Source organism: Tupaia chinensis, unplaced genomic scaffold (genome assembly GCF_000334495.1).
Source record: "Tupaia chinensis unplaced genomic scaffold, TupChi_1.0 Scaffold148607_1, whole genome shotgun sequence".
NCBI classification, from domain to species: domain Eukaryota; kingdom Metazoa; phylum Chordata; class Mammalia; order Scandentia; family Tupaiidae; genus Tupaia; species Tupaia belangeri.
In genome coordinates this window covers 1,905,728-1,933,108 of record NW_006208456.1, presented here as the reverse complement: position 1 = coordinate 1,933,108, position 27,381 = coordinate 1,905,728, and the positions used below count along the sequence as shown (strand labels likewise).

The following is a 27,381-nucleotide window of genomic DNA, read 5'->3' as shown; positions in this document are numbered from 1 at the left end:
TCACAGTGAAAGAGGCCCCAGCCCAGCTTCACCTCACCATAGACTCCTTGATTAGTCTCTTTTGCAAAGGTTTTTCTTAAATACTTGGAGACTCTTTGATGTGCCACCTTCTGTGCAGACCAAACAGAACACATCTATGGCCTGAGATGGCCATCTGGGGACTCCTGACCTCAGGTCAGGATGGGAGAGCCTGGCAGAAGAGAGGTCATGGAGAGTATCTGGAAATATGTGGAAGAAAAGGCCAGGTTTTTGTTTTGTTTTGTTTTAGTTTTTGCTATGAGGCACGTGTGCTTGACGGAGGCAGATGGGCATGAGTGGAGTGAGACGTACCCCATGGGAAAATGGCCATGCCACAGTCTCTTCTCCTCCAGTCTCCTGTCAGGATTTTGGGCACACACACACACACACACACACACACACATGTGCCCAGCATGGTTTTTTAGCCACTGCGTCTGACACTCGAGCTGTGGAGTCAGCCATGTGAGATCCAGTGCCTTAACCACTGCACTGCCTGGCTAACCCGAAAAGGCCAGGTTACCAAAGACCATTGGGAGCCACTGTTGGGTGTATGAGCCCCTGGTTTTAAGGGAACTTGGGGGCCTCAGTCGGCAAATCGGGACTTGTAAATTTCACCTTCATTTCCTCCAATTCTCCTCTCCAGGATGCCGGTGGCTCCGAGGAGAAGCGGAAAAGCGTACTGGCTTCAACTACCAAGTGTGGGGTGGAGTTCTCTGAGCCTGCCTTAGCCGCCAAGCGAACACGAGAAGACAGTGGGATGGTTCCCCTCATCATCCCAGTGTCTGTGCCCGTACGGACTGTGGACCCAATGGAGGCAGCCCAAGCTGGAGGTGTTGACGAGGATGGGAAGTGTCCTGAACAGAACCCGACTGAGCACAAGCCATCAGTCATCGTTACACGCAGGCGTTCTACCCGGATCCCTGTGACAGATGCTCCAGCTCAGGTATGAGGGCCTCCCCGTCCAAACCCTCCAGTACCGCCGTGTTCCTGGGTCTAGGACCCTGTGGGGATGAGGAGAACATGGCAATAGAGGAGGGACTTGAGGAACCTGTGTAAATACCATGAGGGGACTTCAGAAAGTTTGTGGAAAATGGAATTAAAGTATGAGTTCATTTGGTGTGATGAGTTTTTTAAATTCATGCATAGATTTTTCAAAATACACATTTTTCATGAACACCTCCCCCTGCCCCCCGCCCCTGTTTTTTTGCTGTAAGGTCCGTGCACATGCCAGAGAAAAAGAGACAGAGAGGGAAAGTGAGAAACAACCTCCCTGGGTAATGGCCATGCCACAATCCTTTCTCCTTCATTCTCCTCTCAGGATTTTTGGGCATGCACACACATGTGCCCAGTGTGTTTTCCAAGTCACCAGGTCCAACTTGAACTGCCCAGTCAGCTATATGGGATCTGGCTACCTCAACCACCAAACCACCTGGCTGGCTCTAAATAAATAAGCTGTGAAAAAAAAAAGGGGGGGGAGGGAGTAGATGGGGCTGGGGCTGTGGCCTGGTGGTTTAAAAAGCCAGATCCTACATGATCAATCACAGTTCAAATCCCAGTCCTGTGGCTTGAAAAACACATTGGGCATGTGCATATACATGCCCAGAATCCCTGCAGGATGGAGAATTATGGTGTGATCATTCCCCATGGGGAAGTGCTTTCTCTGTCTTTCTGTTTCTAGCAATTAAAAAAAAAAAAAAAGATTGACGGAGCCAGCTTGTGGCGTGGTGGTTAAGGCACTGCATAGTCATGGTCAACTCCGTCGTTCAAGTTTTAGACCCGGTGGCTTGAAAATCATGCCAAGTGCAAGTGCATGTGTGCCCAGAATCCTGAGAGAAGACTGGAGGACGTGAGGAGAAAGGACTACTGCATGGCTATTCCCTCTAGCAGGGAAGTGATTCCTCACTTTCCCTCTCTCTGTTCTTTCTCTGCTCTCTGGGGAGTGCACCTTAAAAAAAAATAAAAAATAAAAAAAGCTTTAAAAAACTTAGAAGAGAATGTCAGCTGGTGACATGGTGGTTAAAGGTGGCTGGATCCCACATGACTGGCTGCACAGTTCAAGTCCCAGACCTGGCAGCTTGAAAAACACACCGGGCGTGTGGCGCTTGCAAACCTGGTGCCCTCCCATGTGGTGTCCAGCATTGCACTGCAGCACCCCCACTGCCGTGCCCTTGTTTGGGCCCTAGTCTTATTTTCGATCCACTTTTATTCTGAAATACGGCTTTTTGGCATCTCAGCCCAAACCAGGGCTTTACCAGGCTCTCCTTTCTTGGCAAGCCCTGCGTTCCAATTTCTACTGTGTTAGCTCCTTGAGTGTTAAAAGCTCTGCTCAGTTTCTCAGCCTCTCAGTTGCCTCTTCCAGTAACAGCTCATCCCTCTGGGGAAGACGCAGATCCAGACACTGGGCTCACCTGTGTGACTGACTGACTTTCTTTCTTTCTTTCTTTTCCCTAAATCTTTGCTTTTTAATTCTTTGCCAATCTGTTTGCTCTCTGATATCTTCAGAAATGTGCTTTTTACATTGAGTTCAAATTTTCTACTTATTCTCAGCTAGAGAGTTGGCCTGCATACCTGCCCTGTGTCACAGGAAGGGGAGCTCCAGGATTATCATAAGCACCATGATCTCTATCCTCTGGGGTCCTGTTTTCAGGTTGAGGGAGAGATTGCATTAGAGGCTGGAGGCTGGAGGCCCGGGCAACTTGCCCTGAGAGTGAATAGGAAGGAACCTAAGCAGTTACACAGCTCAGCACCCCCATGTCACAGACGAGGAAATAGGTCCAGAAGAGGCAACAAGAGACAGACCTGAGTTCACTCAGCCAACTAATGGCAGAGTGAGCTCTGGAATTTGGCTCTCTTGTATCCTCACTCATCAGTGCTTTCATTGGGGCTCTGGATGGAGGTTTCCTTTTGTTATTTGTTTATTTAGTTTTTCTTTTTGTTTGTGCTATAGATGTTTTCAATCATACGTAAGAGTAGAGAGAATGGTGGTGTGAATGTCAAGGCCGAGGCGTCATCCAGCTTTCATGGCTGTCGAAGCACAGTCCACCTGTGTCATTGTACCTCCACTTCTCCCTGCGCTGAACTCTCTCGAAGCACATCCCAAACACTGTATAATTTGTTTTTATCTGAAATACAAATGTAAGAACTCTTTTCCTCTCCTTCCTTCTTTCTTTCTTCCAAGTTTATATATTTACTTCTTCCAAGGTGAAGAAAGACACACACAGAGACCAGCACTCCCAGTGAGTCCCAGTCCGACAGTCCACCCTTAGCTTTAGCCAGCCCCACATGATGAGTCTGTGTGTGCCTGATGTGTTCAGGAAGGTCTCTAGACACAAACCCAGAGCCTTCCCATGTGGGTCAGCCATGCAGAACATTGATTTTTACCACTGAGCCACCATTGGCTCCTTCTTTCTTTCTTCTTTTTTTTTTTTTTTATATAATCTCATAATCACACCTAAGAAATTAACATGAAAAATATTGTCAAATATTGGGAACCAGCAGTTAGCGTAATGGCTATGTCGCTGGACTCCCACGTAGTCTGACCGCGGTTCGCATCCTGGACCTGGTGGCTTAAAACTAACGCCAGGCGTGTGTGCGTGCGTGCCCAAGATCCCGAGAGAAGAATGGAGGAGAAGGGATTGCGGCGTGACCATTCCTCCTGGGGGGTGATTTCTCGCTTTCTGTCTCTATGTCTCTCTCTGTCTGTCTAGCAAGTGCACGTGCCCTATAGCAAAAATCTCTCCCAAAAAAAAAAAGTCAAATATTTAGAATAGTTTAAACGCTTATTATGAAATTACAGAAATGAAAATTATTAATTATTATTATTTATTATGAAATTTAAATTTTTAAAATTTTTTAGAACTACTTATTTAATTTTATTTATTTATTATTCTTCAATTTAACCAGAGAAAGACAGAGAGGGAGAGTGAGAAAACAAGCCACCGGATGCGAGACTTGAACTCCGGTTGGCCATGTGGGAGTCCAACACCTTAGCCACCATGCCAGCTGCTGGCCCCATGAAATTATAGATTGTTGCAGGTAGCTAAGTTTATGTCGACTTTCTTGTCTAGAAAATATGGGAAGCCTTTGACTTTCTGCGTTTTTTTCCTTTGTGCAATCCTATGTGCAGGAAAATGAACAGCTTCATTTCATCCTAATCTGTAGAAGGGCAGAGAGGGAACACAGAGGCAAAGGACATGGCCAGGGCCTCTCAGGCAGTCAGAGCTCTCCCCTGGAATGGGTTTTGAAAGCTGGAGCCTTGGAGGGGGAGAGAACCTGTTGTTCCCAGCCCACTCAGCAGAGCCAGCCCTGACTGCTGTGCTGTGTACCCAGACACTTGGATGCTGGTCACCCCCATGAGGCTTCATGCTCTGCCCTCTGAAAGCACAGGGGTGGAACAAGGAAAGGCCCACAGCCCTGCTTTCTAATCCATAGGGAGGCCCCTGTGGCATACCAAGCAGGGAGAGCAGGGGGCCAGGAGGGCTAACCTTTGACAGCATGAGCAAGCTGGTGTCTGATACTGGGACAGTAACGTGAGAGTAGAAATTCTGCAGGGACAGGGACCGTGCTGTTCCGTGTTGTGCTCTCATGCTGAGCGTCAGGCTTGGCACACAGTGGTAGCTTCTGTCTCGGCAGAGGATGAGACCGTAAGTAGTGCTACTAGCCAGTACTGATTGAGTTACTGTGGCCTAGGGAGCCAAATCCAGAGCTAAGAATGGTTTTTACTTGTTTTTTTTCTAATTTGCTGTACAGCACATGTGCTCGCCAGACAGAGAAAGTGAGAAATCTCCCCCGGAGGGATGGCCACCCCACCATCTCTTCTCTCTGGAGATTTTAGGCATGCTTGTGTGATGTGCCCAAGGTGTTTTTTCAAGCTGCCAAGTCTGAGACTCAAACCACATAGTCAGCCATGTGGAATCCAGCTGCCTTAACCACCCAGTTTTTACTTTTCTACAAAATAATTTAGAAACATAGACAGGGGACTGGCCCATAGCATAGTTAAGCACTTGAGGAATCCCAACCCCAGTGGCAACACCTTGGGCACATACTCAAGCCCAGGATCCTGACCAGATAGAGAATTGGAGGGAAAAGGACTGTGACCAGGCCACACTGGGAGGTGCTTTCTCTCTGTTTCCCTCTTTCCCCCTCTTGTGCAGTGCACATGTACCTTCTGGCATAAGAAAAATGATTTTTAAGAAAAAGGGAAACAAGAAATATATATATGTACGTATATATATCAGAGACCACAGGTGGCCCCCAAGGCCTAAAATACTTACTCTGTGGTCCTTTACAGAGAAGGTGTGTGGCCTCTGCCCTAGAGGAGACAGTAGGAAGGCTTTGGGACCCGCCCCTTTTAAGGCTTGCCATGGTAGGTGTGGTGGGCACACCAGGTTCCAAAGGTGAAACCGACACGTCGTGGTCAAGACTTTGGTTTCCTAGAACAGAGGCAGCTGAGCCGTTTTTCTTCTTTTTCCTTGTCCAGGCTGAGGACATGAATGTCAAGATGGAGGGGGAGCCTTCCGTGCGGAAACCAAAGCAGCGGCCACGGCCCGAACCTCTGATCATCCCCACCAAGGCGGGCAGTTTCATCACCCCTCCCGTCTACTCCAACATCACCCCATACCAGAGCCACCTGCGCTCTCCCGTCCGCCTGGCTGACCACCCCGCTGAGAGGAGCTTTGAGCTGCCCCCCTACACGCCACCCCCCATCCTGAGCCCCGTGCGGGAGGGCTCCGGCCTCTACTTCAATGCCATCATATCAACCAGCAGCATCCCAGCCCCTCCACCCATCACGCCAAAGAGTGCCCATCGCACCCTGCTCCGCTCTAGTGAGTGACCTCCTTCGGTGGCTGTGGGGACCGGGCATGTGGCAGGGAGGGTGGAGGTAGGGTGCCTCTGCTCTGGGGCTCCTGGGGATTGGATGGGAATAATGTAGAAGGGGGTGGCTGGGGGTGGGGGTGGGTCTGTCATCCCAAGGGCTTGGATTCGATCCCAGTTCAACCATTAACTATTCTACTCCCCGGTGCCCTGGTCCTCAGTATCTTCAGTATTAAATGAACAATTAGTAATACTTGGCTGCTGATGAGATTGCAAAAATCAACTGGTTTTGGAAACACACGTAGCTGTTTCCTGTGGTTCAACCTGATAAGCTGCTTCCTAGGGTCGTGGTGAAGAGCAGACGCATTTGCACGTGGGATGTCCTGCCTGGTGTCTGTTCACCCTACCGTGTGTGTGGCAGATCTGCCCTCCTGGGTCTCTTGAATAGTCATTTTTGCTAAAAGCAGACATTCTGGAATATTTGGCTGGCCTGGTTGATGTGTTGCTGGAAAAAGTTGCCCACACCACAAAGGGATCCATTTCCTCTGAAAAAAATGGGGCAATCCTACCCCTTAGGATGGTGGAGAGGAATGAGTGGGAGTAGCACACAGGCGCCGTTTACCCAATTATCTCTGACCCTGACCTCACTCCTGGCGTGGCTCTCTGGTGCCCCCTTGTGTCTGTGGGTGAGAAATGGTTTGCCCTGGGCTGGCTGGCGGCTGGCCCCTGGCCCTGCCGCTTCCATGGAAGCTTCTCTCTCTGGCTGAGTTGTGCAGGAAGTCAGTGTAGAGTCCAGACTGGCAGCAAAGAAGAGGTCAGTCAGTGCATGCGTATTTCCTGAGTACTTGGGTGTAAATCTTTGAACTGGGTCCTGGTGGGATCAAGAAATGTGGTTGGTTCTAAAGAGAGCACGGGGTCACTGGGGAGTTGACGTGAAAGCCTGGGAGACAGAGAAGCAGAGGGTCCTGGACGTGTGGGACAGGAAGCCAGTGTGCAAAGTCGGCACTAAGCTCAGACGCCTGCACTGGCTGCAGCTGGTCTTGGGTGGAGAGGAAAGCAAGCATTTAAGAGGGGGTGGGGTTAGAGCTGAGCCTGAACTGTGGCGGGGGAGGGGAGGGGAGGGCACACCTGGGAGAGGAAATGATTGACGCAAAGGCCTTTAGGTGGGACTGTGCAGGGAGAGTGAGGGGCCCTGAGGTAAGTTTTCCCACTAGGATCGAGGGTCCAGGAAAGGGGTGATAGGAGGTATAGATAGAAGGGGGACCTGCCTCAGTTGCTGAGTGGAAGATTTTAGGTTTTATCCTGGGCTGTGGACTGGAGTCTGCAAAGTTGTTTTGTTTGTTGGAGCACAGGAGTCTTCGTCATTTGAAGACCTTAATAAAGATTAACTTGGGAGAAACCGAGGGGGAAAATTCAGGGAGGAAGTAAGAAGATAATTATAAGGACCAGGAGATGGTGCAGTGGTTTTGTCTCTGGACTCTGACATGGCAGGCTGCAGTTTGAGTTCTGGACCCGGTAGCTTTAAAATCACACTGGGTGCGTGTGCATGCATGCCCAAGATCCCAGCAGAATGGAGAAGGGATTGCAGCACGGTCATCTGTTTCTCCAGCAAATGCGCAAGCCCTAAGGCAAAAACTTTTTTTTGAGAGGTGTTTGCTATAGGGCGCATGCGCTCACCAAACAGCCAGAGAGACAGAAAGCGAGAAATCACCCCCCGGGGGGATGGCCACGCTGCAATCCCTTCTCCTCCCTTCTCCTCTCGGAGTCTTGGGCACGCACGCACATGCACCCAGTGTGAGTTTAAGCCACCGGGCCGAGACTCTAACCATGGTCAACCACATGGGAGTCCAGCGACATAGCCATTATGCCAACTGTTGGTCCCCCAGGCAAAAACGTTTTAAGAATCATTTATTTATTTAATTCCATGTGTTATTATTACTTTTTTAATTTGACCAGAGAGTGACAGAGAAAGGGAAAGGGAGAAAGCAAGCTGCCAGGTCCGGGACTTAAACCGTGGTCAGCCATGTGGGAATCCAGCACCTTTAACCACACCACCGCCTGCCAGCCCCAAGGCTGGCAAAAATTTCTTTAAAAAAAAAAAAATTATAAAACAACGATCCCCTTGGCGGGGACAGGAGACATGGTGGTTAAGGTGCTAGATTCCCACATGACTGACTACAGTTCGAGTCCTGGACCCAGTGCCTTGAAAATCACAACAATTAAATAGATAAATAAATTTTAAAAACTAAAACAGCAATCCCCTTCACCACCCCACTAATGTGCCCGAATTTTTAGCCTCATTGCTAGAAAACTTTAATATTTTTCTTTTTCTCTTCTTTCTTTCTTTGTTCTTTTTTAATGGGCATATGCACTTGCCAGAAAAAAAGAGGAAGCACCCATTGATGGGGTATGATCGTGCCACAATTGTTTTCCCCTCCAGCTCTCCTTCCCATCAGGATTTTGGGTACAGATACATAATACCTGGCATGTTTTTCATGTTGTCAGAGGTGGGATTCACGCCGCAGTCAGCAATGTGAGATCCAGCTCCAAGCACAGCACCTAACTAACCACTGCACTGCGAGGCCAGCCTTCCTTTTTGCCCTATTTTTCATTGCAATTTCTGACATATAGATATACCCATTTTCTGTCTTTGTGGGGGTATGGCATGGTTTCCAAAGCCTGCGTACGATGTATAATAAATCAAAGATATAGACAGGGTCACCATCTTCAGTAGTTAACGTTATATTATGTTGTGCATGTCTGAGATTTGTTCTATTAGTTTGGGTTGATTTTTGTTGTTATTTTTTCCCCCAGTGGATGTGTATGCTCTTCATAGAAAAAGCACTCCTCGGGACCAGCAGTTAGCATAATGGCTATGTCGCTGGACTCCCACGTAGTCGACCACGGTTCGAGTCCCGGACCTGGTGACTTAAACTCACTCCGGGTGCATGTGCGTGCGTTTCCAAGATCCCAAGAGGAGAATGGAGGAGAAGGGATTGTGGCGTGGCCAACCCCTCTGTGGGGTGATTTCTCACTTTCTATCTCTCTGTCTCTCTCTGTCTGTCTGGGGAGCACATGCACCCTATAGCAAAAACCTCTCCAAAAAAAAAAAAGAAAAAGAAAAAGAAAAAGCACTCCTTGGGGACCAGCAGGTGGCGTGGTGGTTAAGACGCTGGACACTCCCACATGGCCAACCAGGGTTCAAGTCCTGAATCTGGTGACTTGCTTTCTCACTTCTTCTCTCTCTCACTCTCACCCTCTGTCTCTCTCTGGTCAAACTAAAAAATAAAAAATGAATGAATAAATAAAAATAAAATAAATACTTATGAAAAAAAAAGAAAGAAAAAGCACTCCTCAGTGAGGATAGCCACACTGCCGTCCATCCTCCATTTCTCCATCTCATCAGGTTTGGGGGCACACTGCACACACACAGTGTGTTTCAAGCCTGGGGCTGGCATTCAAACCACGGTCAGCCATGTGGAGTCCTTCTTTCCTTCCTTCCTAAAATTTTTGCCAGAGAACATGTGTGCTCTTGACAGAGAAAGAGTGAGAGAGAAAGAGAAAGTGAGAAAGCACCCCTATGGGGGAATGGTCAGGCCACTGCCCTGTGTCCATTTTTCTCTCAGAATTTGGAGCACACAAGCACACATTTTTTTTTTAAAAGAGGCAGGTCCAGACACCTTTACCACCACGCCACCTGCAGACCCAGGATCTGGCTTTCTGTAAACAGAGTTTAACCCCTGCATTATAGGCTAGTTCTATTAAGTTTTTGTGGAAATATATATTGAATTGTAAAGGGTGTTTTTTAAAGTCTACTGCGGTGCGCTGTTCCATAACCTTTTCCACTTGTTTACATGTGCTCTTACGTCTGTTGGTCAATTTCTTCCAAACCTCCCCCCCTCCCGTGCAGCTTCTAATATCTGCCCTTCCTTTCACTACCTCTATGCTATCACGTCTTTTCGCTTCTGCCAATGAGAGAACACTGGGTATTTGTTCAGCGGGGACATTCAGCACTTGCCTTTCCTAGCCTGGCCCAAACCTTCATTTTAAGCTGGAGTTAATTCTGCAGTGTGGGAGCTCCTGGAGTGGGGACATGACTTTACCGGGAGTGCTATGCTAGCGGTAATAGGGAGAGCTCGCCGTTACTGAGTGCCGGGCTCTGTGTGCTATTTCCACCCACTGGAGAGCCTGGGAGATAGTAGTAACTGCCCTTTTTGCAGGTGTGAAACTGAGGCACCCAAATATTTGGAGAGGGCTGTGTCGTCATAGCAGGCTGCAGAGCCAGGCTCAGGGTGCCCAAGTTCCAAGTGTGAGTTCTGTGAGTCACTGCTGTGACTCTCAGGCTTGTCAGGCAGCCACCTGGGGTTGGGAGTGCTTTGAAGGGAGCAGGGTGCCGCTTACCAACTTGCTCTTTGTCTCACAGACAGTGCTGAAGTCACCCCACCGGTCCTCTCTGTGATGGGGGAGGCCACCCCAGTGAGCATCGAGCCGTAAGTGCAGCAGCCCTGCCTCGGGCCCACGGTGTGGGGATGGCCAAGTGGGTCTCTTATGTGTGGATAGCTCTGGTGGCAAGAGGAGGGCTCTGTGGGGCCTGCAAGGGGCTGAGCAGACCTCTCCAAGCCTCTGATCAGCTTGGGGTTCTGTGGGGCCTACTGAGCTGCTGTGTGGGAGTGCAGGAGAAGGACAGGCCAGATCTACTTGACTTTATGCCTGAGGAGACTTGAAAGAGGGCACCAAGAGTCCTTAAACCTGGAGTGCTTCTCCCCTTTCCAACCGCAGGGCCTTGCCTTTCCAGGGGCTCAGTCCCTAGAAAGCAGGTTCCTCGCCATGCTCGGCCTCCACCCGCTAACCTTCACCTTTCTACCGTGGACTGGGGAAAAGTCAGGCACCCTGTCCCCACTAGGTAAGGCCTCACTCCTTGCCCTTCGTCCCCTGCAGACGGATCAACGTGGGTTCCCGCTTCCAAGCAGAAATCCCCTCGATTCGGGACCGCACCCTGGCGGCTGCAGACCCCCACAAGGCCGACCTGGTGTGGCAGCCCTGGCAGGACCTAGAGAGCAGCCGGGAGAAGCAGAGGCAAGGTGAGGAGGGCTCCAGGGTGAGCAGGCAAAGGCAGGCTGGAGGGCAGGTGGGGGCCAGGCGTGGTCTGGCCCAGGCCTGAGACTGATCTCTTCTCCCTCCCCATGCTGGCGGGAATCCAGTGGAAGACCTGCTGACGGCTGCCTGCTCCAGCATTTTCCCTGGAGCCGGCACCAATCAGGAGCTGGCCCTGCACTGTCTGCATGAGTCCAGGGGAGATATCCTGGTGAGAAGGCGCCCCTGCCAGAGGGAGGGTCCCTTGGAGAGGCTGGCATGGATCCATGTCTGTTGCCTAGGAGCTGGGCCTGCTGGCATGCTTATTTGAAGCGAGTAGGAGGATAGAGCCGAGGAAGAAAGCAGGGGCTCGGCACAGGGAGCCCGCGTTGCAAACTCCAGATTCTGCTGTGTCGGGTCGTCCCACCCAGCCCAGTCCCCGATTCTGGATCACCCCTACCCCCAGGCAGACCACGACTGAGGGCCTTCTCCATCCCTGCAGCCTGCTTCCTGAGCAGTCCAATGACCACTCTGTCCTACCAGGCGCCTCGTTCTTCAGCAATTGAGGGGGAGCAGTACATGCCCAGCCTACGTAGAGGCCTAAGGAAGGCCCACTGAATTTTTCCCAGGCCACCACTGAGGCCCCCTGCCAGGGCTCTGACCTTCTCCTCCTTCCTCCTCCAGGAAACACTGAATAAACTGCTACTGAAGAAGCCTCTGCGGCCCCACAGCCACCCACTGGCAACTTATCACTACACAGGTGGGCCTGGTGGCAGCGGGCCTGGGGCCTGGAGTCTCATAGGGACCCCAGCATCAATGGTGCCCTATTGGGTGCCAAGTGTCAACCTGGGTGGGGGCAGGCATGTCGTGGGTGAATAAGCAAGAGCCGGAGAGAGGGAACTGACACCAGCACTGGGGTAGCCCTGGGGTGGGGTGGGCTTCATGGGCCCTGGAGCACAAGAGAGGGGTGCAGGTGGGGGCCCATCCAGACAAAGAAGCCCATGCATAGTTCTAGCAGCCCCTGTCAGCCACCCTGGCTAGTGCTGCATTTGTCTGCATCACGCAGAGCACCAAGGGTCATGCGCATTAGCCCATTTAGTCCTCACCACAGCTGGTGAGGCAGGTTCGGTTATTAATTCCAGTTTCACACGCAGTGGGAGGGAGGCTCCTGGCTACATGGCTACTGAGTGGCAGAAGCGGGCTGTGGAGCCAGCCTGGTGCCTGCAGAGACTGTGATGGATAGGTGGGTGGCTCGCCCCCACAGCACTCACCGTCCTGCTCACCTCATACCCTTGCCCCCGTCTGCGCTGCAGGCTCTGATCAGTGGAAGATGACTGAGAGGAAGCTGTTCAACAAGGGCATTGCCATCTACAAGAAGGACTTCTTCCTGGTGCAGAAGTTGGTGAGCTGAGCTTGCCTGCATGACTCGGGGGCTCCTGCCAGGGAGCCTGCAGTTGGACCAAGCCCTTTTAAAATGCAGTCAGGTGTGGGCCAGCCAGAGGTGGTTAGGTGCTATATCCCACATGGCCAACTGCATGGTTTGAGTCCCAGACCTGGTAGACTGAAAAACACACTGAATGCATGTGTGTGTGAGTGTTCAAACTCCCAAGAGGAGAATGAAGGAGAAGGGATTTCAGTGTGGCCACCCCCACCTCTCCCACCCACCCCCAGCCCCCAAGCACATAGACCCTCTGGCAAATTAAACCAACAAAAAAGGCAGTCTGGTCAGTGCCACTAAGCAGCCTCTGTAGTCAACACAAAGAGGGAAAAGATCAAGCTGGGGGGTGATGGTCACGCCGCAATCCCTTCTCCTCCATTCTCCTCTTGAGATCTTGGGCAGGCTTACCACTGTTGGTTCTAAGTACTTTTCCCCCAGTTGAGGGCGGGGATCTGGCCATGCCCTGGGGTCTTAATCCAGAGGGAAGCCTATCAGATCGAGTGACATCAACTTTAAAATAGGCAGGAAGGGCCCAGCCACCATGGCCCAAGCTGCTAAAATGCTGTGCTCCACAGCCTGGGGCCACATGGGAGGCCAGGGTTTGTTTTCTGGTCCAACCTAATGGCCAGGTACACACCTATAATCCCAGGGATTTAGGAAGCTGAGGCTGGGGGGGTTGCATTCTCCAGTCTGGCTTGGGCAACATAGTGAGACTCTGTGAAAGAGAGCTGGATGCTGGCTTGCAGTCCTGCCTGGGGGGGGTGGGGGCTGAGGCAGTAGGACTGATAGTGGGACCCTGTTTTTGTTTTATTTTGTTTTGTTTTTAAAAAGAAAAAAAAAGGCAGGAGGACCAGATAGGAAGGAGGGCAATAAGCAGAAATGAGCCATCCTCCAAGGAAGGACGGGAGAGGAGGTCACTGTGGGGTGAAGGGGATGGAGAGCCGGCAAGTGCCCCTCTCTTCCTCACTGAGAAAGGGCTTCCTTCCGGTAACTCAGCTGACAAAGCCTAGGTTCCCTAAGATTTGTCTTGTCTTCTCCCATAGTCCTCTGGGAGAGTAGTCTTTGCTAATACAAGGAATTCCTTCTTTCCAAATCTGTCTCAAAATCTGGGTTGTGAGAGAGTGAGTTATGTGGACCACTGAGGTCAAAGTGCTTCCAAGAATATTCTCTTTCCTTCTGGGGTTGTAGATGGTGTCAGGAATGGCCCTGGTGAAAGGACAGGCATTTACTGTATTTTCGTAACACTCTGTTCCCTGATTGAGCAATACTGCCAGAAAATACATGCCTGTGAAATTCCCTAAGGTGCCTCTGATGCTTAATCAAAAGAGCAGACCATTAGTCAGATGATGGGAGAGAATCGATAGCACACGCTAATTAACGAATGCATGACTCGTCCATTCCTGAGATGAAACATCTGTCTCCCCTGCAGGCACAGAGGACCCTCACTCACCTGGGCCCTCTAGACAGAAGTCCCCAGCCTAGCAGTGGCTGAGCGTCTGAGAGCCTGGGGTAGGGAGGGTCAGAGGAAACAGCCTCCTTATGGGGAAAGACATCTCAGTGGCCAAATAGATATATGAAGTAGGAGGGTTGGGATTTCAGAACCCCAGAGGCCCCTAGAGATCGCCCAGCCCCACCCTTAATACTTACCTGGCAGAAACCTGAAATTGGAAAGGTTGGTGACTCGCCACAGTCACTTGCACCTTCTGCTTCTTCTCCAGGTTTTAGAGCTTCCTTGTTAGTTTCCCTTGAGCTCCTCCCCACGTAGGACTGTGTGACATTTCTCAGTCCTCACTGGTCATTGCTGCTCCCTCGAGAGAAGTGAAATTATTTGTCCCAGTTGATGGAATGGGGTTCTTTATTGCCAGGTCTATGGCTGGTTTTGAATGTGGTACCCAGATTATGTCTCCGTAACTTTGGAGTTTGGAAATTTTCAAATTGATACACAAATTGAAAGAACAGTACAGTGAGGACTCATTTACCCCACACTTGGATTTACCAAAGTAAATTTGCTTTCTCTATTTCTTTTTGTTTTTTCTTTCTTTCTTTTTTTTTTTTTTTTTTTTGGGGGTTTTTGCTATAGGGTGCATGTGCTCACCAGAAAGACAGAGAGAGACAAAAAGTGAGAAATCACCCCCCAGGGGGGATGGCCACTCTCCTCTCGGAATCTTGGTCACATACGCATATGTGCCCGGCGTGAGTTTAAATCACCAGGTCCGGAACTCGAACCGCATCGACTACATAGGAGTCCAGCGACATAGCCATTACGCCAACTTCTGGTCCCTGCTTTCTCTATTTCTAAACATACACACATACATTTTCCCTTTTTTTTTTTCTTTTTTTTTTTTTTTTTTTTTTTTTGGAGAGTTGGTTTTGTTTGTTTGTTTGTTTGTTTGTTGTTCTTTTTGCTATAGGGCATGTGCACTCACCAGAAAGACAGAGAGACAGAAAGCGAGAAATCACCTCCCGGGGAGGATGGCCACGCCACAGTCCCTTCTCATCCATTCTCCTCTCGGGATCTTAGGTACACATGCATACGCACCTGGCATGAGTTCAAGCCACTGGGTCTGGGACTCAAACCACAGTCGACTACATGGGAGTCCAGCGACATAGCCATTACACCAACTGCTGGTCCCTATATTTTCTTTATTTCAGCTAATCGTTAAAATTAAGTTATAGACATCCTGACATGTGACTCAAAAGATTTCAGCATGTATTTCCTAAACAGAGGAATATTATCCATGGGGGACCATAGGTGGCATGGTGATTAAGACACTGGACTCCCACATGGTAGACCATGGTTTGAATCCCAGACCTGGTGGCTTGCTTTTTCACTTTCTCTCTGGTGAGCATTTGTGCCCTATAGCAAACTTAAAAATAATAATACTAAATAAAAATACATAAAAATAAATTAGAAAGGATATTTTCCACAAAACTGTGGCACCTCAGCTCACCAAAGCTACTTGTTTATTTATTTATTTATTTTTAAAATTTGCCACAAGGCATGTGCCCTCACTGGGATGAGAGAGGGGTAGAAAGAGAAAGAGAAAGCAACCTCCATGGGGGATGGTCATGCCACAATCCCTTCTCTTCTACTTCTCCCTCCTGTCAGAATCTTGGACAAGCACACACATGTGCCCAGAATGTTCTTCAAAATGCTGGGTCCAAGACTCAAACCAGGTATTCCACTCAGTAAGCCAAGTGGGTTCCAGCTGTCTTAGTCACCACACCATTGGCTGACCCAACCCAAGCAATTTAAACTGATACAGATTTAAATCTCCCCAAATGGCTCCAGCCTCTTCCTCTATAGCTCGCTTTATTGCCTGAATGATTTTAAACAGTGCTGCAACATTGGTTAGTTGACTGGACAGGGATTCCTTGCACAGTGGGCATCAGAGACGTGCTTATTTCCTGCATTTCCAGGGCTTGGTTTTTGGCCTGAGGTGAAGGGCTACATACATTCAGGGACTAGAAGGCTGAATTAGCCCCAGGCAGGTGCATTATAACAGGGGACACTGAACTCAGTTTTGGCTTCAAACCAGATCCAGACCAAGACTGTGGCCCAGTGCGTGGAGTTCTACTACACCTACAAGAAGCAGGTGAAGATCGGCCGCAATGGGACTCTCACCTTTGGGGATGTGGACGCGAGTGATGAGAAGTCAGCCCAGGAAGAGGTTGAAGTGGATATTAAGGTGACTCCTTTCCCAGCGTCAGCTGCTTAGAGCCTTGGCTGGGTTTAGGGCCTGGGCTCAGGTGGGAGCCCGAGGCCATGCTCTCCAGCAGGTGGAGGAAGGCGGTGGCCCTGACAGCCCTAAGGAGCTATGTCCTGGGCCTAGGAACTCTGGGCTCCCCTCTCTAGACTGTTGATACCATAGCCATAATGCATTGTGTCAATTCAGGACACAAGAAATCTCCCACGATATTGGCACCAGCATCAGCTTCCTGTCTCCTCATAGCAGTCCTCTAATACTGTTTTCCAAACCTAGTCGTTCTTGTATCACTTTTTAAATTTCTGCTCTACCTCCTTGTGTCACCATTACTATTTTTGTCATGTCTGCATGTGCTAGTACTTAATATTTCATTTTAAATCAACTTATATTTTACTCAAAAGAAAGTTCTATGTGATAATTGAAAATAGAAAACCAGTATTGTTTGCCACATAATAGAAGGTACTGGTAAAAATAAATATATAGTATATGAAAAACAAGCCCTTGACAGTGTTATTAAATTCTGGCTAGATACCATGTTACCTGCCAAGGCTCTGGGACGAAGGCCTGGCCTCTCTTTGTTGAAAAGATTGTCAAGTCTAGAGAAAAGACACATCATACCAGCCTAGGACTGTGCCCTGATGTGATCAGAATGAAAAGAGTTAAAAAGAGAATGTTACTTAATTCCATACCATATATCCACCAAACATCATCTTGGGGTTAAAGTCCACACTGGGTGACAGGTGATAGGCTCATTAAATTTCTTAACAATCCACTGTTGAATTCAAACATTGCCTAGCTCCTGATCTGAGACAGGAGGTGGTTTGGTCCTCATTTTGCAGATGGGAAGGGGGTAGAGATAGAAAATGTATTACGAAGATAGTTTGGAATTGGAGCTCAAGGTTCCTGCCGGGCTCACCAGATCACTGTGCCCAAGGAGGTATCCCCCCAATATCTGTACAGGGAACAGGCTTATGAAGAGGGACTAGCATAGTCTCGTCCGGCCTTTGGCTCTCTCTCAAGTGCTCAGTCTCATCCCGAATGCTCCCAGAGCTCAAGACTCTTCTGTTCCCAGAAAGACTAGCCATGAGAGGGCTGTGACCTGTAACAGAGTCCTAGCACTGCGCTGAGCGAGGCCAGGCAAGCAGAACTAGCGGGCGAGTGAGCCTCTGGCTGGGTCAGAATCTACGCTGTGACAGTGTGACCGGGCTCTAGGCTCAAGGGCCTTGTTCTTGTTCCCCATAGACTTCTCAGAAGTTCCCAAGGGTGCCTCCTCCCAGAAGAGAGTCCCCAAGTGAAGAGAGGCTGGAGCTCAAGAGGGAGGTGAAGGAACCCAGGAAGGAGGGGGAGGAGGAGGTACCAGACGTCCAGGAGAAGGGGGATCAGGAAGAGGGGCGAGAGCGCAGCCGGCGGGCAGCGGCCGTCAAAGCTACGCAGACACTACAGGCCAATGAGTCGGTAAGTGTGACCTCCACTCGCTGAGCCCAGGCCAGGAGGAGGCCCAGAGCTGGCCGAGGGTGTGGAGGGAGGGCAGAGCAGGAACATGGTGATCATCGTCATCATAACAGCCAGAAGTGCACGAGGCAGTTGTTGCTGTTAACTCCTTTCATCCCCATAACCCTGTGTGGTAGGGACTGCTATGATCTTTTCACAGTGGGGAAACTGAGGCCCCATTCCACAGCTGGTAGGCAGCCTGACTCGAGTGTGCTGTTCATTTTTATACTAAACTACTTTGGTCTCTGAGATTCAGAGGAAGAGGCTTTGTGAAAACACAGTAGGTGTGTGGGCTATTGGGGAGGCAATCATGAGTTGCAGCCGCGGCAGGATGCCCCTAGAGAGCTGCAGCCCTGATAGGCATGTCCGAAACTGGGACCAGGCAGTGGCGCAGTGGTAAACTGTGATGTTTCGCAAGGCTGACCTACATGGGAAGGATCCATGTTCGGATCTGGAGAGCTCCCTGCATGTGCTGGATGTGTGCATACATGCCCATCATTCGGGCTGGCTGAGGTTAGGGCATCAAGACCCTGTTGGGGGCGCTTCGTCTCGCTCTTTCTCTCTCTGTCTGTCTCTTTCACTCATAAAGAAAATAAATAAACTTAGGGACTAGCATAGTCTCGTCCGGCCTTTGGCTCTCTCTCAAGTGCTCAGTCTCATCCCGAATGCTCCCAGAGCTCAAGACTCTTCTGTTCCCAGAAAGACTAGCCATGAGAGGGCTGTGACCTGTAACAGAGTCCTAGCACTGCGCTGAGCGAGGCCAGGCAAGCAGAACTAGCGGGCGAGTGAGCCTCTGGCTGGGTCAGAATCTACGCTGTGACAGTGTGACCGGGCTCTAGGCTCAAGGGCCTTGTTCTTGTTCCCCATAGACTTCTCAGAAGTTCCCAAGGGTGCCTCCTCCCAGAAGAGAGTCCCCAAGTGAAGAGAGGCTGGAGCTCAAGAGGGAGGTGAAGGAACCCAGGAAGGAGGGGGAGGAGGAGGTACCAGACGTCCAGGAGAAGGGGGATCAGGAAGAGGGGCGAGAGCGCAGCCGGCGGGCAGCGGCCGTCAAAGCTACGCAGACACTACAGGCCAATGAGTCGGTAAGTGTGACCTCCACTCGCTGAGCCCAGGCCAGGAGGAGGCCCAGAGCTGGCCGAGGGTGTGGAGGGAGGGCAGAGCAGGAACATGGTGATCATCGTCATCATAACAGCCAGAAGTGCACGAGGCAGTTGTTGCTGTTAACTCCTTTCATCCCCATAACCCTGTGTGGTAGGGACTGCTATGATCTTTTCACAGTGGGGAAACTGAGGCCCCATTCCACAGCTGGTAGGCAGCCTGACTCGAGTGTGCTGTTCATTTTTATACTAAACTACTTTGGTCTCTGAGATTCAGAGGAAGAGGCTTTGTGAAAACACAGTAGGTGTGTGGGCTATTGGGGAGGCAATCATGAGTTGCAGCCGCGGCAGGATGCCCCTAGAGAGCTGCAGCCCTGATAGGCATGTCCGAAACTGGGACCAGGCAGTGGCGCAGTGGTAAACTGTGATGTTTCGCAAGGCTGACCTACATGGGAAGGATCCATGTTCGGATCTGGAGAGCTCCCTGCATGTGCTGGATGTGTGCATACATGCCCATCATTCGGGCTGGCTGAGGTTAGGGCATCAAGACCCTGTTGGGGGCGCTTCGTCTCGCTCTTTCTCTCTCTGTCTGTCTCTTTCACTCATAAAGAAAATAAATAAACTTAAAAAAAAAATAGAACGTCTGAAGCTGAGCTGAGCCCATGGGGATAACAGTAATGGCCCCTCACACATGTTCTCCAAAGGGCTTTCATTTCCAGGATCTCATTAATCCTTCACAGTTACCCCATTACGTGTTAACCCTGACTGGGCAGGTGGAGGAACTGGTTCCGAGACAGAGTGACTGGCCTGAGGTCACACCCCAGGTCCTTGAACTATTCTAGTGCAGTGCTCTGTCCACCACATCACAGACCGAGAAGCAGGGCGTCCTGGCCAGAGCGGCACCATTCGGGGAGAATTCTCCCTGGAAGGGGTGTGTGTGGGAACTCCTGTGCGAGTCCTTTCATCCCCCTAGTGCGCCGTGCACCTCAGCCTGCAGAGCCCCTGTGAGCGTACACGCGCAGCTGTTGCGCCCATCCTGACGGCGCTGCACCAGCAGCTGTGCTCTGTGTACACGCTGCATCGAGCTCTGCTGACTGTGACACTCCCTGGAAAGGTGCCCAGTGTACATACTTATCACTTCTGGTGGCCGCTAGGACTCGCCCCACCTGCCCGTGTAGCGCCTCCTCCAGGTCTGCACTCCACTGGGCTCTGCCGCCTACCCTTCCCCTCTCCTCCGCATTTCCCACATTGCCCTGTGCTAGCTACTGTACTTGGGTCCCTGCCTCTAGATGGTGAGTCCTCCAAGGACAGGGGCTCCTGGCTGTCACCCTCTATGCCCTGCCCTGGCACATCGCACTGACTCGGGTCTCCTTCATGGAATGGAGGCATGCATGCATGAAACGACAGAAAACTAGAGCAGGCATTTCCTGAATCTAGGTAGCAAGAGCCCCTGCCCGAATGTCACATCCTGAAGTCCTGTCGAGGCTAGGCTGCCCCACAGAATTACTGTGCCAGCAACAAAGACAGAGTGGGCCAAATACGCACTGGGTGTCTAATGAGGCGTGATTGCCTTGTCACTGGCAGGACTCAGGTGCAGGGTGACCACAGGCAGGAGCATATAACCCCTGAGATTCCAGAATTCAGATCTGCACTTCCCTAAATCACTCACCCCTCCCACCCCTCTTGTTTGCTTCTCTCCAGGCCAATGACATCCTCATCCTCCGGAGCCATGAGTCCAACGCCCCTGGGTCTGCCGGTGTCCAGGCCTCAGAGAAGCCAAGGGAGGGACCAGGGAAGTCACGAAGGGCACTACCTTTTTCAGAGAAGAAGAAAAAAACAGAGGCATTTAATAAGACCCAGAATCAGGAGAACACTTTCCCTTGTAAAAAATGTGGCAGGTAAGGTGGCCAGCTCTGTTCCCACGGGGACCTATAGGGGACAGGACAGAAGAGGGCCTGGGAGCACTCACCCACTCCCCCACAGTGGCTCAGCGGGTTTCCAGGGCAGTGATGTTATTGGGCAGCTTTTGAGTGGGCAGAGGGACAATGGCAAGGAATCTGAAGCCCATCCAACCCCAGGTGAGGGTGGACCGGTGTCAGTCAGGAGAGGCTGCCCAGTCCCTGGGGAGATGGGGGTCTTGGGTATGGGCTACCCCCGCCTGAGCGCGTTGCTGCCCGGCTGCAGGGTGTTTTACAAGGTAAAGAGCCGCAGCGCACACATGAAGAGCCATGCGGAGCAGGAGAAGAAGGCCGCCGCGCTGAGGCAGAAAGAAAAGGAGGCAGCCGCTGCAGCCGCCGCCGCCCACCAGCAGCAAGCCCTGCGGGAGGAGAGCAGCGCCGGCGAGAAGGGCTGAGCTCCCTCTCCCTGCACTGCAAGGCCCACGCAGCCCAGCCCAGCCCACGGACTCCCGGCACCTCTGGAGGGGGTGAGGAGAGAATCACGTGGACTTTTCTCTGCAAAACAAACAAGACAATGAAATAAACAAACGGCTCTTTTATTTATAAAGGCCCCGGAGCTGTGTTAAGGGCTGCAGGATCCAGTTCTCTTTGCATTGGTTTGTCGGAAGCTGTCCTAGAGCCTTCCTGGAACTGAGATTCTGGTCCTTGGGAGGGGCCCCCCGGGCCTCTCACACTCTGCTGCCTCTGCTGCCCCCAGTCTCTTCCCTTCTCTTTGCCTGCCCCTCCTCCCCTCTGTCTCCAGGAAGCCACCATGGCCAGCCAAGCACAAGCTCACCCCGCCTGCAGCATGGTTTCCCCTCCCAGGGAACCGGGAAGGCAGCACAGGCCCTCTCTAGCCCAGAAAACGGGCCTCCCACGCGGGGAGTGTAGGGGGCCTCTGAAGGACTCAGCCTGACACTGGGCTGTCCCTGCACAACAGTGTCCAGGCCTCAGCTGCTCCAGCGACTGCATCCTCCCACAGTGCCTCTCCAAAGGGAGGCCCAGGACAGGTACTGTCCTTTTGCTGCTCGCTAGCAGCCCTGCTGGGGCTGGAAAGTTCTTGAAACGTTTGTGGGAGGGGCAGTGTTCCTGTCCGCATCAGCCTACTGCAGGGAAGGGAACTCTACAGGCTACACGTGCCAGGCAAGGCCTGAGGGAGCTTTTGACAAGCCTGGCTGTCCCCAAACCCCACCATGTCGCCAAATTCCTTTGGGCTCTGGAGGTTGCTAAGGGAGCTTAGCCTGGAGCAGGTTCTGGAGAAGCTCAGCCTGCTCCTCCTCAGTGCTCCCTGCCTGCCTGCGCCCTGCCCTCAGCAGCTGCCACCTAAACCCACTGCAGCCCGCCCCACCTAGTGTTGTCCACAGCCCAGCCCCCAGGCCTACACGCTGGAGATTTCTGGATCCTTCCCTGGGAGGGGGAGGTCTCCTAACTAGATTGGACAGGAGCCTTCATTCCTTGACTCGTGTCATTTGGGAGCTATTTATTTATTCTTAATATTTAATTTTTAACATCCTCTCAGGGACCAGGGGCCTCCTGCTTTCCAGAGGCCCAAGTGCATTTATCCCAAAACAAGGCACCTTCTTGACATCCCCATCCCCACCCCTGTTTGTAAAGACCCGAAGGCCCCTCCCTTCGTTTTGGAAGCCCTTCACAATAGGAAGGATAGTAGCACTGAAAGGGGGAGAAGGTAAGGGTGTCACCAGAGCCACACAGACTAGCAGCCGAGGGCGATCAGAGGCAGTTGGTGTGGCTGCTCCTTCCCTAGCTGTGCTTTCAAAGCTGTACTTTTCTCTAGCTGTACTTTTCAAATTGCCTGAGGGAATGGGCAGGAGGCCAGAATTCTAGTTTTGTTTACCAGTCCTGGATTCTGGCTTAAAGAAGCCGTATTCGGCATAGAGTCACTGAAGGAAAGGTTCTGGAGGCTCCTTCCCTTGCCAGTTCCATGGGGAGCTGAGTTATTTTTCCGACCATATTACGTGACTTTAGTTATGCAAAAGAAATTCTAAGTGAATGTGTTTATGGCAGGCTAGCATGTTAGGAAGGAGTCAAAAAGCAGACGAGATAGCCTAAAGGCATTAGATGGGGAACTGGGAGTGGAGAGGGAGTTTCGTTTTTAAACTATGCACTATCAGGTATTTTCCAGCATTCATTTATATTAATATGGTTCTACAGGACCCAAGCTACGGGAGTAACAGACATTTTCCCTCAGGCTTCTGGACAACTACCTAGATCTCCAACTTTCTAGTTTCCTTCCTAGGCTTCTACAACTCATTGTCTCAAGATTGCAAAAATCTGGTATACCCTCTAGAAGCAGGAGGGTAGCGAATTTAGGCTGTCGTCTGAATCACTTGTGTAATGAGTGCCTTCGCAGCTTAGCCCCAAAGTGCTACTTATGTTTCCCAAGGCTTTCTTTTGGTTTCAGGCCCCTTTAGTGACATGCGGTAACAGAAACCTCCTTTGGTTATGTGAGTTGCTTCTGTTCAATGGTGACATCCAGTACTTGGAACTCTTTTTTAACAAGAAAGTGATTCTCCTCTCCTAAGCTTGCAGATCAGACCAGGGGAACCGTAGCTGGGAAGAATCAAGATGGCACCTCTCCGCATTGATCCCACCAGATGTATTTTCGGAGGGTCCGTGCTCCAGGATGCATTTATATCTAGACTGTAATGTGAAACTTAAATGTTTAGAGATATAGTTGTGGCAAGTGACCTGCCAATGAAGAAAATGCAGCCTTAGAAGCTGGCTTAGGTATATCTTAATGGTGCTTTCTCCCTGTGAACGCATTAAGTTTGTCTTTTGTTGTTGGTGGTGTATCCTATTCAGAGCTCTTTGCTTTACAAAGTTAAACGACAAACACCTCCAGCTTTATACTGTCCTCCCCAAGTTGTCTCACCATGCCTATCCCCCAGCCTTCATTCAGCCAAGGGCGTGAAACTGACCTAGTGCCTGTGTTCCGGACCATTTCTGAGGTCTCTTACCATCCAAGGAGACAGTGCCATCATTACTGTCCTCCATGCCTTCGGCGGCCCCCTCACAGCTAAGGTACACACCCAGCCCTCCTGCCATCCACCTTCACCCCTGGCACAGAGGCCTCGTGCTGCTTATGTCTAAAGGGATAGCCTATATTTAACTGCCTCAATGACCTAACCTCTTTCTTCTCAGTGCCAGATGTTATGATGAAGAAGGAATACAACACATATTCAAGCCTCAGCTGTTCATTTTTGCACTGGGGCTCACTTTTCTGGGATGGTATTTAGTACCAGACTGGCAAACCTGACTCCGTAGGTTTACAGGAAGTATGCATATTTTTATAAAACAGTTGTGTCTGCCCTGCATTTTGCTGTATTAATATTTGCCTCTTACTAACAATTTGCAGCTACGTCACCCTTTCCTCATTCGTCTCTAAGTTGAAGGCCTTGTTGGAGGGGACAGAGCACAGGAACAGCCTTGACAGTCTGTAATTATTGTACAAATATTTTAATAGCATATAAATAAGTATATTCCTTTTATTTTGAAACAGAAATGATCAGACACTGCCTTTTGTGTGTTTGCTGCCTGTGGCACCCTTTTTTAAAAAGACTGTTACATATTAAAATAGTGTACATATATATAAATATTACCTCTCTTGCTGTACAGTTGTGATAGACCAGACTGAAGATTTTATTTTTTGTGTGCTTTTTATAAAAAAAAAATTAATACACTAAAGAGAATCTTGCTGATGTGATTGTAATGTACCTATGTAACTTATTTACTTTTGAATGTTCTTCTGTATCTTTAAACCTTTTATTAAATAAGGTTTTAAAAATTCAGAGTTGAATGCAGTATTCTTTGGGGCGGGGATTGTCACCATCTGGGATTGACATAACAAGGCCTATTTTACTCGCAGGGAGATTACTGGACATTTTTGAACCCTGAGGATTCTGTTTACCAGCCCAGTGTCAATAATGCCAGGACAGGGGAGCTATCACACTGGTGTTGCCTGGCTGCAATGATGACTGAGTAGACGTAGATCGTTTTACAAAATTTTAAGAAAAGTCTAAACCAGTGTCTCAGAAAAACACATCAATGGCAGACTCGGAAGTCTTAGTTTCCTTGGGATGAAATGTGAAGGGTGCAGAGTGGTCAGGTGGTAGCGGGAAGGCGACTGCCGAGGGGAATATTTTCATACGCGACCTAGACTGAACGCGCAACCTAAGTGGACACTGCCATCCTGACAGATGCTTTTTCAACAATATCAATTTAAATCCACTCCGGAATTAGATTATTTTTTTAAAACACGGCTCATCATACGAAAAAGAAAATCTGGAGAGAAAAAGGGAATGCGCCATCACAGAAACAAATGCCCACACCCCGCGCTGGCACTATGGCAACAGCTAGACCTCCTCGGCCGCCAGAGCCCGCGGGGCTCCAGTCGTCCGGGACCTTTTTTCCGCTGGCCTCCTCCTCGTCCTTCCCGCGCCTCTGCCGCCTGCGTCCTTGCCTCCCGGAGGGACCGTCGCGCCTGCGAAGAAGCCGCGCGCAGGCCTGCCCGACCGCCGCGACTTCGACATAGTCTCTTTAGGAACGACACGGACTCCCTCCCGCCAGACAACCGCTCCTCGGCCGCCCGAAGCAGCCGGGGCTCGGGCAGCGAACGCCGGGCCGACCCCGGCGGCGGCAGTGAGTCCCAGCGGCCCTGCCCCGCAACCACACCCGCTGGCTCCCGCTTTCTCCTGTCCTGGCAGGCCGCGAACCCCGACCCCGGATAGGATGGCCACCACCGTGTGATTGACTGGCTGAGCTCCCTGAGGCCCGGCTCCCGGAAAGCGCGGACCCTCTGACTTGGGGGCAAGGAAAAGGGCAAGAGCGGTACTCGGGCCCTCGTGGACTGTGACGCGCGAAGTCCACCCACCTCGCGCCTGCTTGGGGAGTGTCTGGTATTCTGAGCCGGTGTTGGTAGAATTGGCGCCGTTGATAGTAGGGAAATGGCGATGACCCTGCTGGAAGACTGGTGCAGGGGGATGGATATGAACTCCCAGAGAGCACTGCTGGTCTGGGGGATCCCAGTGAACTGTGATGAGGCTGAAATCGAAGAGACCCTCCAGGCCGCGATGCCCCAAGTGCCCTATCGAGTTCTTGGGAGAATGTTCTGGAGGGAAGAGAATGCAAAAGCAGCCTTACTAGAGCTCACGGGCGCTGTGGATTACACCGCCATCCCCAGGGAGTTGCCGGGCAAAGGAGGGGTCTGGAAGGTGGTGTTTAAGCCCCCGACTTCCGATGCAGAATTTTTAGAAAGGTTGCACCTTTTCTTAGCTCGCGAGGGCTGGACCGTGCAAGATGTTGCACGTGTCCTTGGGTTTCAAAACCCGGCCCCGGCCCCGGCCCCCGCCCCCGCCCCAGCCCCAGAACTGCCAACAGAGATGTTAAACTATATTTTGGATAATGTTATTCAGCCCCTTGTTGAGTCTATATGGTACAAGAAGCTGACACTGTTCTCAGGGAGGGACATCCCAGGCCCCGGGGAGGAGACTTTTGACCACTGGCTGGAACATACTAATGAGGTCATAGAGGAGTGGCAGGTGTCTGATGTAGAAAAGAGGCGGCGGTTGATGGAGAGTCTTAGAGGACCGGCCGCTGATGTCATTCGCATCCTCAAGACCAACAACCCTTCCATAACCACTGCCGAATGCCTGAAGGCGCTTGAGCAGGTGTTTGGGAGCGTGGAGAGCTCAAGGGATGCCCAGGTCAGGTTTTTAAACACTTACCAGAACCCGGGAGAAAAGTTATCGGCTTATGTCATTCGTTTAGAGCCTCTGCTGCAGAAAGTGGTGGATAAGGGGGCCATTGATAAAGATAATGTGAACCAGGCCCGCCTGGAGCAGGTCATTGCCGGGTCCACCCACAGCGGGGCCATCCGAAGGCAGCTGTGGCTGACTGGGGCTGGGGAGGGGCCGGCCCCTAACCTCTTCCAGTTGCTTGTGCAGATCCGTGAGGAGGAGGCCAAAGAGGAGGAGGAAGAAGCGGAGGCAGCCCTCCTGCAGTTAGGCTTGGAGGGGCACTTCTGAGTTCCAGGAACCCGGTTTTAATGGAGACCCTAGATCACAGCTGCTTTTCTTGTTCCTGTGTGGTCTCTGAGTAGTAAGGACTCAGCTGTTCTCAGTTGTGTGTGTGTGTGTGTGTGTGTGTGTGTGTGTGTGTTTGTGTTTTCCAGGTAGGGGTAGGGGGAGCCAGGCCTGCAACTTCATGTAACATTAGTAAAATTGTGCAGTCAAGCACCTCGAGCTGCTCTAACACCACAAGTCATAGTCATTCCGGCCAAAATGTCAGGTAAAAAGGTTGGACACAAGTGCTCAGTGCAAGCTGTCACTGCTGCATCATTGTCAGTTGTGGAAAACAACCTGTGACACTTTTCATGGAGATGATTCAATGTGAAATTGCATGTTCAGATGTTTAGCTGGTATCTGGCTAACAGGTGTTCTGTTAAAATGTGAACTCTTATTATTGTTGCTTGGAGTTTGTTCACTGTAAATTGTACTAATTTTTATGAATGGAAAGAAATGTGAATTTAATACTCAAGTTTACAAAGCAAACTTATGTCTCATCTTTAAAGATCTAGAAGTTTTATTGAATATATGCTAAGACTACAAAATGGGGTGTTAGGCAAATGGTGCAGTTACGGAGCTGTGAGTCTGGTTTTTCTCTGTAACATGCAGGTGTAAGTCACCTGGGAGGTCTGATGAACGTTACAGTAATCCATTCCTCCATTTCAAATCTTTGTCATGGGATAGTTCTTGTTCACGCTGATTTTAAGTGTTCTAAATTTTGAA

At 50.7% G+C, this 27,381-nt stretch overlaps 2 protein-coding genes across 4 annotated transcripts in view; both read left to right on the top strand.

Moving 5' to 3' along the window:
• MIDEAS (mitotic deacetylase associated SANT domain protein) overlaps window positions 1-24,020 on the top strand; it is a 46,046-nt gene extending 22,026 nt beyond the window's left edge. The window contains exons 3-14 of one of the 3 annotated variants that reach the window (XR_001369848.2): window positions 662-961; window positions 5,498-5,843; window positions 10,256-10,322; window positions 10,771-10,913; window positions 11,034-11,137; window positions 11,590-11,665; window positions 12,219-12,307; window positions 15,883-16,032; window positions 17,293-17,505; window positions 20,340-20,536; window positions 20,823-21,585; window positions 23,119-24,020. Coding sequence is in view for 2 of the 3 variants with exons in the window: in XM_014585016.2 (XP_014440502.1) it covers window positions 662-961; window positions 5,498-5,843; window positions 10,256-10,322; window positions 10,771-10,913; window positions 11,034-11,137; window positions 11,590-11,665; window positions 12,219-12,307; window positions 15,883-16,032; window positions 17,293-17,505; window positions 20,340-20,536; window positions 20,823-20,991 (1,854 nt within the window). In the remaining variant the exon portion in view is untranslated. Of the gene's footprint in view, window positions 1-661; window positions 962-5,497; window positions 5,844-10,255; window positions 10,323-10,770; window positions 10,914-11,033; window positions 11,138-11,589; window positions 11,666-12,218; window positions 12,308-15,882; window positions 16,033-17,292; window positions 17,506-20,339; window positions 20,537-20,822 lie in introns of all 3 variants that reach the window. The other 2 variants (XM_014585016.2, XM_014585017.2) reach the window with 2 other exon arrangements.
• Window positions 24,021-25,008: 988 nt separating this feature from the next.
• PNMA1 (PNMA family member 1) lies at window positions 25,009-27,381 on the top strand. Its single transcript, XM_006170527.3, has one exon. It carries the CDS (start codon window positions 25,540-25,542, stop codon window positions 26,617-26,619), a length of 1,080 nt encoding a protein of 359 aa, XP_006170589.1. The 5' UTR covers window positions 25,009-25,539; the 3' UTR covers window positions 26,620-27,381.

What these genes read in the sequence shown, in the direction of transcription:
- PNMA1 (XM_006170527.3), top strand. Translation starts at nt 25,540, where the DNA reads ATGGCGATGACCCTGCTGGAAGACTGGTGCAGGGGGATGGATATGAAC.